This window comes from Mastigoproctus giganteus, chromosome 6 (assembly GCF_048544385.1).
Source record: "Mastigoproctus giganteus isolate SK-2022 chromosome 6, ASM4854438v1, whole genome shotgun sequence".
Classification (NCBI taxonomy): Eukaryota; Metazoa; Arthropoda; class Arachnida; order Uropygi; family Thelyphonidae; genus Mastigoproctus; species Mastigoproctus giganteus.
Window position 1 is genome coordinate 165949192 of NC_143580.1, and position 13674 is coordinate 165962865.

The 13674-nt window shown below is 36.6% G+C and overlaps 1 protein-coding gene across 3 annotated transcripts in view; it reads right to left on the bottom strand.

Annotated features, from left to right (window-relative positions):
- Positions 1-13674, bottom strand: part of LOC150084725 (protein numb-like) — a 107495-nt gene that overhangs the window by 35942 nt on the left and 57879 nt on the right. For all 3 annotated transcript variants that reach the window (XM_090375465.1, XM_090375466.1, XM_090375464.1), the window contains one exon: positions 3982-4059. In XM_090375465.1, coding sequence (XP_090231591.1) covers positions 3982-4059 — 78 coding nt within the window. The remainder of the gene's footprint in view (positions 1-3981; positions 4060-13674) is intronic.

A 13674-nucleotide genomic window follows, 5' to 3' on the forward strand; every position in this document is an offset into this window, starting at 1 on the left:
CCAAAAAGGTTTGGAAACCACTGATCTAAGCAACAGCAGGAAATTCATTAAATGGAATTCAGTAATGTGAGATACCATTAAATACCCAGGAAATCTCTACTGTCATAGATGTAACTTGGAATTCCACTAAAAAGGAATGGGGGAAACCCACTGGAAATGTGCTTATTGTTGAAATGATGCATATCACTAGAATTACAAATATCAATGATTCTTCAGTTCAAGATTAAATTACCTAAAGAAACTTCCCTCTTACAGGAAGTGTTAGCACAATATGGCTGAAATTAGAAAGCTTCAACTTATTATTACCAATAATAAACTTTTAACACCAGAAAGCATCTATAAAGCCTTTTACGTAAATTAAGTGGTCAAGTACTTGACAACTTACAGTTCCGATTATTACGAACAAGAAAGACAGACATTAATTAAAAGGACTCAAACAATAACAAAATATAAAAGCTATATAGCTACAGAAATTTAAATAAATTAAATTAGCTAATATATTTAAAAATAATAATTAAAGTCTATTATATAAATAATTTATTGCTTAAGACTATCCTATGGAAAAACAAATAGATTCCTGCTCTTCAGTGATCAGAAAGATTCCTTCACAATTAGATACTGAGAATTTGATTCTCCCTCCCTCTGATGTTTTACTGCTGATAAATAATCTGAACGGCATTTTTAAAGGAAATTTCGAAAGTTACTTGAAATTTTCTGCAGCACATCAGAATTTTTTTTTAATAATAAAAAAAAAATTAAAATATTGGGAGTGCTACTGGTTTATTGTATACTTTTTTTCAGATTTTACAGATAAGTCATTTTTATTGCACCATTTTGACTTCCTCAGGCTGTAATTTTGGTGACTGTTCCTCTTTCTAACCACAGCAGTAGTTGGCATCATACTGACATTCCATCACGCTGATGCCTTGGTACTCTTTTTCTATTTCTTTTATATCCTGATGAAATCTTCCCTCTCTGCTCTCACTTAAGCTACCTAAATTTTCTGAGAAATAGTTGAGAGTGCAATATGTGTACGTTAACACTCATACTGCAGCCTAGTTTTTCTGAACTTTGGATAAGTACAAATGTCTCCTTAATTCCCAAAGAGAAGTAATGAAGTTATACAGCAGTCATAGCATTTCTTAAGGAGTGATTTTATCTGATAAATGCGAGTAGATTCTGAGACGTAGTAACAAGGGAACTGGATACAAAGAATAATTCTGTTATCATATACTTAGATTTCAGAAAAGCTTTCGACACTATTCTACATGAAAAACTGCTGTATGACATTATAGGCAATGTTTTTTCTATGAATTAAAGGATAGTTGAGCAGAGGAAGACAGTCATTATCAATGGCTACTGCTCTTCTTGTACTAATGTTATTAGTTGGGTAAGCTTGACCCCCAGGTTCAGTGCTGGACCCATTGCCATTTTTAATATTTATTAATGATATTGATGAAGGCATATTAGGCTTAAATTTGCAGATGATACAAAGGTTTGCAGGGTAGTTAATGACAGTAATCAGTTATGCTACTGCAACAAGATCTGGAAAAATTAGGCAAATGGGCTGAGAAGTGCCAATTAAAGTTTAACATTGACAAATGCATGGTGCTGCATATAGGCAGAAAAAAAAAATCCAGATTAATGTATCAACTATGTGGAAACATAGTTGATACATTAATCTGGATTTCTTTAGGTTCTTTTGTTCTGTACCACACTGAATGTGGTACAGATCAAAAGAACCTAATGATAACTGTGAAGGCTGACATGATATTCTCTGAGCAGTGTAGACAGGTTTCTAGAACAGCTCATGGGGTTTTGTTAATGATATATTCAAGTTCTGCCAGTAGTGATAAGGAGCTCATTATTCTACTGTATAAGGAAATGGTATGGCCACACCTTGAGTATTATATACAGATCTGGAAGCTTCATTTTAGGAAGGATGTGGATCTGTTGGAATTTGTGCAGTAAAGAGCAACAAAATTACTGAGGAGGGAAAAGTTAGCAAGAAAGATTTTAGTTCTGCAAATTGCAATGTCTGAAAATGAGATCTGACTGAGGTGGCAAAGGTGCTGAATGGATTGAGTAAGCTATATGTTAATGCATCCTTACTCTAGTTCAGACAGCACACGTAAAGGGGGCACAGATTTAAATTAGCATTAACATTAGTATTAGCATTAGTAGAGGCATATGATGCAAGAAAGCAAGCTTATACAGCATCAGCCAAAAAAAAAAAAAAAAAAAAAAAAAACACACTTATGTGTGAAAATTTGCTTTCAGCCAGCATGTAGATTGTTGAAACTAACTTCCATCTGGTTTGTAGAAGTGGGTAGTTTGATAAAATTTAAAGAATTAGAAAAAGGAGATGTTACAGGATGTGGAAAATTTTTTTTGCATCATTTGCTAATACTAATTAATGACACATTAACACTGTTATTATACTAAGTTTCAGTATTCATGATGCAAGAGCCAATTCCCCGAAGCCCAATTTTCCAGCATCATGCAATTACCACAGAACTGTTTTGTAGTATTCCTGGTTCAATGTTTGATAATGTGGGACAAGTTCATAAAGAACAATGTCCCACTAGTCAAAAAAAATATGATAAGCATAATCTCCACATCTGATTGACAGATGTGGAGATTATGATTGTCCTGATTTTTTTTTAGGATTTGAAGAGAACTGAGTCTTCCACTAAGAGGACTAGGCCTTTGTTTCTGGATCATAACCATAAGCCTATAATTAATCAACAGTAAATCATTTATCACCAACAACCTGCTGCTGGGTTGGCAGCAGCAGGCTGTTGGTGATAAATGAAAAATAGCTGAAAAGCACTGCGTTCCTAAATCTTGCATTAAAATTGTCATGTTCCGTAAGAAATATCAGTTTTACTAGCAACTTTGCAGTTCATTAAATATCAATCACTCTCCTGATCAGATAATAAACACAAGCAATTGAGTCATTAATTAATGAAGGGGAAAATGGGGAAAATGTTAAAAACAGCTTGCTGTTTGCAACATTTTGTAGGTTTCTGTTGCACTTTGAAACAAAATTTGATGGAAATTTGCTGATCAGTAATATCACTCATTTTAAAATGTCATGACATACAGAACAGCTTCTATTCAATTAAGTAACTCAGACTGACTGCAAATAAATGGGTGATTCATGCAGTACTGTGTTCGGATGAGTCAACTAACATGTTGAAGCAAGTTACAACTCGTTACAATACCAAAATTTCAAGATACAAAGTCAATCCAACTTTTTTTTTTTTTTTTATTATTATTATTACACCTCATATAACATTTTTTTTAAATAGACAACTAGGGGGGTTCCATCCCCAGCTTGCTTTACTTGCCAATCCCCAGCCAATATTAAATATGCAAAAAAAAAACGTCTTAACCTGTTCGGCATCATTACTGAAGCAACTTCGGAAAGAGCTTTTCCTTCACATGATCGACCAATTTGTTTACACCTGCCGCTCAAGCAGCTTTTCGAAAAGAAGCCACTTGAGCAGCACTGTGAGAACTGTGAACTCCATTCACAGTTCTCATGTCTTCGAAACACCTTAGACATTTCACTTCGCATAACAATAATTTCAAATGAAATCTCTCGACACCTTGTGGTGAGATGCTATTTAACCGAGTGACCACTTTACACATATTTTTACATCGATGCCATTTATTTCCCGTTTTGTCCCACGTAAAACGTAAAGGTGTGATGGAGTAAGTCAAATCTTCTACACCCCATTATAACGCACTGATCGAAATCTAATCAGGAAATTACCTATGTAATTATTTACCTGCACATTTGTAGTAATGTAATTGCCCTGCCCACTTGTACCGTGTCACCCACATCCCTCTTCTCCCATTGGCTCGAATAAATATCACCAGGAGGAAAACTTAATTTAATTTGTTGTTAACTACAATTTAAAATTCTGAGACTACATTACTTATAATTAAGAATATTTCTAGTCATAAAAATACCTTTGTTTGATCATCAACTATGCGAAGTCCATCTGCTGTTACATATAAAGTTCCTTTGACAGGTCTTCGCTTGGAATTCTGAAGAAATAAAAGTAAAATAATATATACTTATTATAATCCTACATAATGTTAATAAATTTTCAAAATTCTTCACAAAAAATCCTAAAATTCAATATCATATTGAATTACAGGACTGAAAATATCATATTGAATTATAGGATTAAATATTACAAGTAATCCTATAATTAAGAATTGGACTGAAAAATGGCAGTTAAGGTTTGATATCGATGAACACATGGTACTGCATTTGGGCAATAGTCCCAGAATAACATACCATTTGGGTATTACCACACTCAAGAAAAGGAAAAAGATCTAGAGGTAACTGTACAGTTTGACCATGAAGTTTTCTGAGCAGTGTAGACAGCTTATGGGAATTCTGTCAATATACAGGAACTTTACCTGCAGGACATGGAGGTTCTCCCCAATCATATTAAGCAATGGTTAGATCACATCCTTATTAATGCATAGAGGTTCACAAACTTCATTTCAAGAAGGCTGTTTATCTGTTGGAAAGGGTGCCAAAAACAGAAATGAAATTAGTTGTGGGCATAAAAGGTTCTTACTAAAAAAAACCTGGTGTTCTGTAAATTGCAAAATTCTAGAAAGTAGACATCTGCAGTAACCTAACTGAAGTGTACATAATAAAACAGGCCTACGTGCTCTGGATTCATAATGCGAAAATTTATTTTTATTTTGTTACACAGAGCATTAATAAAACTACAATAAATAAATTAGCTTTCGGCTGGGTGGCAGCCTTCATCGGATTAAAATACTTGAATGGCAGTTGGAATAGAGATGCACTGCCAGGATGGTGCGTGAGGCACGTGGTTAATTGTTGATGTTTGTGGCTGTGACGTATGGTGGTGACGTGGCCAGCGTTTGTCTATGGATAGAATTACTGACTCTGTGATGGGGTTAACTTGACAACCACTGTTCCTGTTCAAAGCGGTGTCCGAGCATTTTATATTTAGCGATTCCAACCAGGTACGCCTCAGGTAATGGTGGGACCTGTCCACAACCACGACATCGCGGTGTGGGTCGATGTCATGGTGGGTTGTCCAGACATGCTCGGCGATAGCTGAGTGTTCTACATCTGCCAAACGGATCGCCCTTTTATGTTCTGAGAGACGTTTCTCGAGTCGACGTCCAGTCTCTCCAAAGTAGCAGCTCGTGCAGTCACGGCAAGAGATGCGATAGACCAAACCACTCTGTAGAAGGGTGGGGACAGGTGTTTTTATGTTGGAAAGGAGAGAACGCAGTTTCTTGCCTGGGAGTTGGATGCACTTTATCCCATGCGATTTTAGGATTCTACCGATCTGTCACGACAACGTGACGACCAACAGCAACGCCAACAGTGACGAGTCATCCACGAGGGCATTCATCCCATACTACCCCAACCTGTCACAGCAGATCGGTAGAATCCTAAAATCGCATGGGATAAAGTGCATCCAACTCCCAGGCAAGAAACTGCGTTCTCTCCTTTCCAATATAAAAACACCTGTCCCCACCCTTCTACAGAGTGGTTTGGTCTATCGCATCTCTTGCCGTGACTGCACGAGCTGCTACTTTGGAGAGACTGGACGTCGACTCGAGAAACGTCTCTCAGAACATAAAAGGGCGATCCGTTTGGCAGATGTAGAATACTCAGCTATCGCCGAGCATGTCTGGACAACCCACCACGACATCGACCCACACCGCGATGTCGTGGTTGTGGACAGGTCCCACCATTACCTGAGGCGTACCTGGTTGGAATCGCTAAATATAAAATGCTCGGACACCGCTTTGAACAGGAACAGTGGTTGTCAAGTTAACCCCATCACAGAGTCAGTAATTCTATCCATAGACAAACGCTGGCCACATCACCACCATACGTCACAGCCACAAACATCAACAAACAATTAACCACGTGCCTCACGCACCATCCTGGCAGTGCATCTCTATTCCAACTGCCATTCAAGTATTTTAATCCGATGAAGGCTGCCACCCAGCCGAAAGCTAATTTATTTATTGTAGTTTTATTAATGCTCTATGTAACAAAATAAAAATAAATTTTCGCACTAACTGAAGTGTTTAAGAGTTTTAATTGAATAAACTAAATGTAGGTGACACCTTTATTCTTGATCCGATGATACATCCTTAATAATGTATAGAGGTTCACAAACTTCATTTCAAGAAGGCTGTTTATCTGTTGGAAAGGGTCGCATTGTCTGCAGAAAACAGAAATTAAATTAGTTGTGGGCATAATCTGTACTATCATCCTCTGAATTGATTTATTTTACCTCCAATGCCATTTCCATCAAATCCTCTTTACCAGCCTCTTTTTCTACCAGTAATTCTTGAACATCTTCAGTATCAATACCATCAAAACATTCCCTTCCTACCTACTAAGCAAGTTATACTATCACACAGATTCTGTTTTCTGCAGGTTCGACCATATTTCCTGAATGAACTGACTCTAGCCATACATTTTTCCAACATGCACATGTTGGCGGTGTTACTTCTTTGAGCAATAAAGCTACAATTCAGATATATCCACAATTGAGAAATGTTTCCATGCCTCCATCACTTCAATAGATTTGGAATCAATTTTTTCCAAAATCTATTGTAACGATTTTCTGAGGTAACGAATTTTACAGGTAGATATAATGCCATGATCTAATGGATGAATTATAGAAGTTGTATTAGGTGGTAGGAACATTACTTCAACATTTTGGATGGCCTGGCACGTTATCCAATAGTAATAAAACTTTGAAATCTAGATTTTTCCACTTTAGTTTTCCCCAGCTGGCACAAAACAATTTAGAAACCATTCTTTAAATAAATCGGCAGTTACCCAAATTATGTCCAAGTTCCTTAGGCATAATTTAGGGCTGAAATTTAATTCACAACAAAATAAATTATCCCAATACGGTTCTTAAGAACAAAGTTTAGTAATACATACCCAGAAAAAATTTATAAATGATCAAATAAAAACCAAAATAACCTTACAGAAACCTTAAAATTCATTTTTTATGGTCTCAAACAAGCACAAGTTCAATAGTACAAAACCTAACATGGTGATTTAATATATTTTTTTTGCATAATGACTAGCAAGTCAACAGTGTGGATTCACAAAAAATAATGGAAATGTTGAAAAATTACATCCAATATAATAGCAGGATTTTTTCCACATAAAAGCTCAAAAATACTGTGTTATGTGAGGTTCGCCGCAATTCTCTAACCGTGTTAGAGCAAAACCATGTTATACAATATTGTGTATAATGAGGATTGCCACAATTTATCAATCGTATTAGGTGAAACCATGTTGTAGAAGTACCATGTTATATGGGGGTTGCCTGTATAATATACATATATGTAATACTGTATATATTTTATAATACTACGTTGTAATATTGTATATATTTTGTAATACTATGTTGTAATATTGTATATTTTTTAAAATATAATATTGTACTTTGAACATATTGTTTCTTTTACCTGATCAGTTAAAAAACAAAGTTTCCTGTATCAATGCTGAGTAACAAACTAATAATGAAATGCTGTCCAGGTGACCCTTTGTGCTATCCTAAAAAGCCAGAAATGGTGGTTTGGCCATTATTCTTCATGATTTTCATTCAATATGACTTGTTTCATACAATAATGTTGATAGTTTAGCATCCATACCAACAATCCATCATATTCCACCTCTGCTGAAAGTCATACCAATCCTTGCAAGACACAGACCACAGTAATCATAAAACAAAGAACTGACAGTTCAACTTCAACTGCCACTATAATGACCTGTAAAATAGTAGTTGCAAAGACCTACATTATAAAGAGCAAACCATTAAATGAACAGCTTTCGATAGATATTAAAGCATCTCTGTAGTAAAAGATGTTCATAACACAGTTTCTGGAACAGCGGAACTGAGTAAAAACTAAATTTAAACTTTATTCAGTATAATGTGATTATTTTTGTAACTTTGCTTTTTTAAGGGGACATTTTTAAATGTAATTCACTATTGCTTATTTTAATATTTTATTATATCTTTACTTAAATGCAATTAGGTTTCAACTAGAAAAGATATACATGTAATGTCACAGGCATGACTTGTTCTTGTTGTTATTTGGTTTTTAGGAGCATTAGCAACTAAGGCCATATTGCTCGGGGGATATGCGGTGGTCATTCCCTGACCTTTCCGCATCCTCCATATTTGGTGGTCATGGGCTTGAACCCTGGTTCGATACCATCCGCAAACCCATTTACCAATTTAATAAGCAGTGTTAATTGATGTCCACATGAAGAATAGCTTATAAGGTACTGATTGCAAAGCTTGACAACTAGCATCTTTGGGAGGGGGGTACATGATAGAGGTATATAAGGCCCTGAAAGCAATCTGTAAAAGGATCAAGGGAGGTATAAATAAAATACAATAATTTTGAGAGTAACAGAAGGTTGGATCTCATGAGGTTTACATTTGGGCAGTGTTTTGTAAATCACTAAAATGAATTGCCTCCCACAGTAATCAAGACAGGTAGTTTGGTAAAGTTTATATTAGAACTGGACAGCCACTTTTTTAGCAGTGGGGAAGGTATAAATGAAAGTTTTTATTTTTGGCAGACAAGGGTATGTCTGCCAGGGGCAAAGGTTGACGTTGTAGAGCAGATATCATCTTTTAAGGGCACAAAAGGTGATATCTTTGTACGCTTGGCACTAATGACATTAAGTGTAGGTGATCTGCGGATTTACTAAGCAAGTACAGGTCAATGCTGAAAACAAGTCGAGAGTTAGGGTTAAATTCGAAAGTGTCTGCAATCCCAATCCTGCCCAGACATGATAGGAGGGAGTATATGATGAGAGCCTTGTCAATCAATTTGGCCCTGGAGAGATTGTGCAGGGCTCATGGGGCAGAATTTTTCTCAGTGTGGTCTGTGCTTGTTAACAGGATCCGATTGCTTCTACAGAGATGGGATACACTTAAATAGAAAGGGTGCAAGAATATTTGCTGATGCTATTGAGGCAGTGTTAGGTGGGTCAGAAAACTGCTAGCTTGGGGGGATTCACAGACTAATAGGTTAACAGTAGCCACAGGCAGAAATGATTCTTGCACTGCTTTTATTGGAATGAGCAGCAGCCTGGAAAGCCAGTTGCTTGGAATTTCAGGAAATTCCAAGCAACTGGCTGGAGGTCATAAAACAAGTAAATACATGAGCTGTGTTAGAGTAACTAAGAGTAGGAACAGGTGCATGTATACTTGCATGTACACCAAGGCTATTTTCATTTTTTTTTTTTTTTTTTTCATTTATTGAGTAAAGCAGCCCCTAGCCAAAAAAAAAATCTGGTAAATCCGCCATATATATAGAAATATGTATATTACAGTATACAATTATTAACAATACAAATTTCACATTACAAATGAACTGTACTGTGCAATAGTCATCCCCTCAGCTACAGCACAACAACCTGGCAAGTAGGCTATAGCAGAAACCGATGAAGAGACACTGGCCATGGGGTTCAAGCCCGTGACTACCGAATACGGTGCTGTTTCTTGTATTCTATCTATCTTGCGAACTCTTCTGACCATTTGGTCGTCCCAGAGTATAAACAGAAAAATTTATTTATTTATTTTATTTATGAGCACAAGCATCACATCCTAGAGATTGATCATCACCAGTATTCTCCAAAAGACAGAGAATTCAACGAACAACCATCTACCAGCAGACAGAGAGCTCAACAGAAGTTACTCATATTAACCAGCAAAACCAAGCTGGAAGGTGTTATTCCAGGATCAAATCCAAGAAAAACAATTAAGGCTTCTTGCCAACTGCGTTGGTAGAAGCAGAAGTGGACACCCACGCATTAAAGAAACAGAGTACCAACATCCTGTCCACCTCTGCAAAGAATTATCTCTGTTCCTATATAAAAAATAACATACTGCTCTATGTAAAGAAGAGGGTACAGTCCATCAATTCATCCATTATTCAACCTTAACTCTTCCAATTGCAAAAGTATATTCCTTCTCACGAAAACTGAATTTGCAAAATTTTGAAAGGCAATAAAATTTTCCCTTGTTTTAATAAGTACTGGCTCAATCCCATCCACCAGACAAGTTACATTATCAACATTATTCAGTAAATCCAAACGCAAATCAGCATATTCCAAACAATTAAACACAATATGTTCCCAGATCACACACATAGTTGCATCTTGCTACGATTTCAAGACTATTCAGTTTAGCAAAAAATGATCTGTGACCTGTTAGTAAGAATGTACAATGTAGATTTGGTAGTAACCAGATTGGTTTAATATAATTCACACCATTAACAGAAGGGAAAAATTTGAATGTTATTCTACCTTTTTCTGAACAATTCCATCTGTTTTGCCATTTCTGTAAAAGAAGATCCCAAATCCTCTTCTTTTAATTTCTCAAGTCATTTAAAGTGTTAATTTCGATGGACAGCAACTCAGACTTTACACCGCTTCTCAAATAAAAGGATAGGCTGCTAAATACTAACTGCAAATCAAGTAGCATTTTGCCAGCTAACACTTGCAAAGTTTCTGTGGAAACCGTTCTGCAGGCCATAACCATTTTGAGTAACATAACTCGATGTATAGAATAGAGCTTTCTGGTGCTGCTTACTTTGATTGCATGGCCAACCCAGATTCGTGCACCATGCATCACAATCGGCAGAAAAATGCAATCATAAATCAAATGCAGTGCTTTCCTCTTTATCCCTCATTCCACCCGCATTATTCTTGAGATCACTGCAATAAATTTCTTCACTTTCTCTGATATATAATTAATATGCGGGATAAAGTTCAAGCCACTAGCAATACTAGCAAATTCCCAAGTATTTAATCATTAACCCCTGCTGTAAGGGAATACCATTCAACCTTACAAGCAGAGGTCTACTAAGAGCCAGTTTACCCTTCAACATCATGATTTTAGTTTTGGATGTAGAGATTGTCAACCTATGTAAATTACACCATTTGCATAATTCTTTCAATATGCAATCAGACCTCATTTCAAGCTCCTTTCTGATGTTTCCGTGCACAAATATTACCATATCATCTGCATAAGCTATTGTGTGTGAGTGGTCAAATTCTCTCTTGAGCCAATCTTCCAAAACCAAGTTCCACATTAAAGGACCTGATGCTGATGCTATCGAGGCAATGTTAGGTGGGTCAGAAAACTGCTAGCTTGGGGGGATTCACAGACTAATAAGTTAACAGTAGCCACAGGCAGAAATGATTCTTGCACTATTTTTATTGGAATGAGCAGCAGCCTGGAAAGCCAGTTGCTGGGAATTTCAGGAACTGCTGGGCAGCTTCGAGTCACACGATGCATAATTGATCCAAAATTCGACTTAACTGTTACTGTGCGATCCTTAAAGTAATCTTTAATTATAGAGTAAATATTAAAAGAACATTTAGCCATGCACAACATCATCAGTACACCGTCCCAACTAATGGGGTCAAAGGCACCAGCAAAGTCTACAAAAATTCGCAAGGTATATTTATAATTCGATTCCCAAACATTGCAAACTAAAGAGTGAAGCGCATCCTCAGTACTTAACACCAGGAGTAAAACCATATTGTTTGTTAGAAACATCAATATTACTGCTTTGGTAGATAGCAATCCGCATGACTAAAAGGTTCTCATAAACTTTACCAAGACCAGGAAGCAATGCGATAGGTTTATATGAAGCAGATGAACTGGTTGGCTTGGTTGGAGATTTTGGGATAACCTTGAGCAGTGCATCCTTCCACCAAGGAGACAGAAATACACTATCTCTTAGACAGTTATTAAAAACTTGTAATAATTAGTTCGAATAAAAATTAGAAAACTTTTTGATTACCTCTCCCCTCCAGACATTTGTTATTTTTAATGGACTTAACAATGGTTAGAAGTTCATCATGGGTAAAGGGTAATTCTTCAATGTCATTACCATATGACTCATTCAATGCCTACATATGATGATGTTCTAGATTAACACATGGATTATCAGCCATGTTATCATTACCTATAAGGTGATCTAAGATTGCACTCATGGTATCTTCCCAACTACGTGTCTCAGTGGTGCCCTTGCCAATAGAATATATAACATCAGCAGCTGCTCTGAATTTGCCAGTACAAATTTTATAACCCAATCTCCAAGGGTCATTATTTCCTGCTGTTTTCACCAACGTTTTCCAGCAGTCATATTTCTGTTTAGCGATAGCATGGACATACGTATTACGAAGACTTTGATGGTCTTTCTTTAATCATATAACTTCCAAGGCACTTTCACTATGTTCTAGCCAATTGCCCTTGCCAATAGAATATATAACATCAGCAGCTGCTCTGAATTTGCCAGTACAAATTTTATAACCCAATCTCCAAGGGTCATTATTTCCTGTGTTTTCACCAACGTTTTCCAGCAGTCATATTTCTGTTTAGCGATAGCATGGACATACGTATTACGAAGACTTTGATGGTCTTTCTTTAATCATATAACTTCCAAGGCACTTTCACTACGTTTGCTCTTCTGAAATTGCTTCCTAGTCTTATTAACTTGTAAGCTGAGATGTCCACCACTTAACTGGTCTATGTTTTATCTGTTTCCGTTTCATAGCAGCTACACACGCATCATAGATAAGTTTTTGCAAAAACCCCACAGAGTTCTCACCTGTGTTAGATAACTCAGAGATCACATCCGTGGCCCGCTGAAGACTTTTCTCAGAGTTATCCCAGTTTGCATGCCTAACAGAAAAGCGCCATAATTGATTCAAACCAACACTGTTTTCCCTATGTTTATTGATTTCATAAAATATTGCATGATGATCACTCAATACCCAGTCAGATTTGACTTTCCATCCACAGAAAAATCTAGTGTCAATTGAATTTATAAGATGATTTGATAGACGTATGTTTGATTCACCATTTACTGTCCAAAAGGTGGACTCCTCCCCAGGTTGATTGTGAACCATAAGCTTCAGCTCCACTATCATATCATCTAAAGCATTCCCTCTATCATTAGTAGTACCACTGAACCAAAGTGAACTCTTGGCATTAGAATCAATTGCAAACAATACAGGCAAATCTCCTAGCTTATTAAGAACACTACCATATAAACTAAATATGGCCGAATGTCAGATTGTATTTAAAATATATTGAAGCAAATACACCAACAGTAAACTGAATGTTAACACAAACTGCATGTTGTTGTTGTTTGGTTTTCAGGAGCATTAGTAACTAAGGCCATATTGCTGCAGGTATGTGTGGTGGTCATTCTCTAACCTTTCCGCATCCTCCGTATTTGATGGTCACGGGCTCGAACCCTGATCTAATCAAGAAGCGTGTGCTACACACTGCTGCTCCTGCCCACCTGGCTACAGAGGCGCCAACACAAACTGCATGACTACTACATAGGGATTCAATTTTGGTTAATACTAAATCAGAATTAAAAACAATTATTGCAGCTCTCACTTCTGGACAATGATTATATATGACCCTACAGGAAAGGGGATAACCAACTATCTTATCATTCACATAATAAGGTTCTTGGATGCAAGCAACATCAATATTTTCTCATTGACATACAATTTTTATTTCATCCGCAACAGATCGAGAATGCTGCGCATTCAGCTGCATTATTTTCAAACCTTTAAAT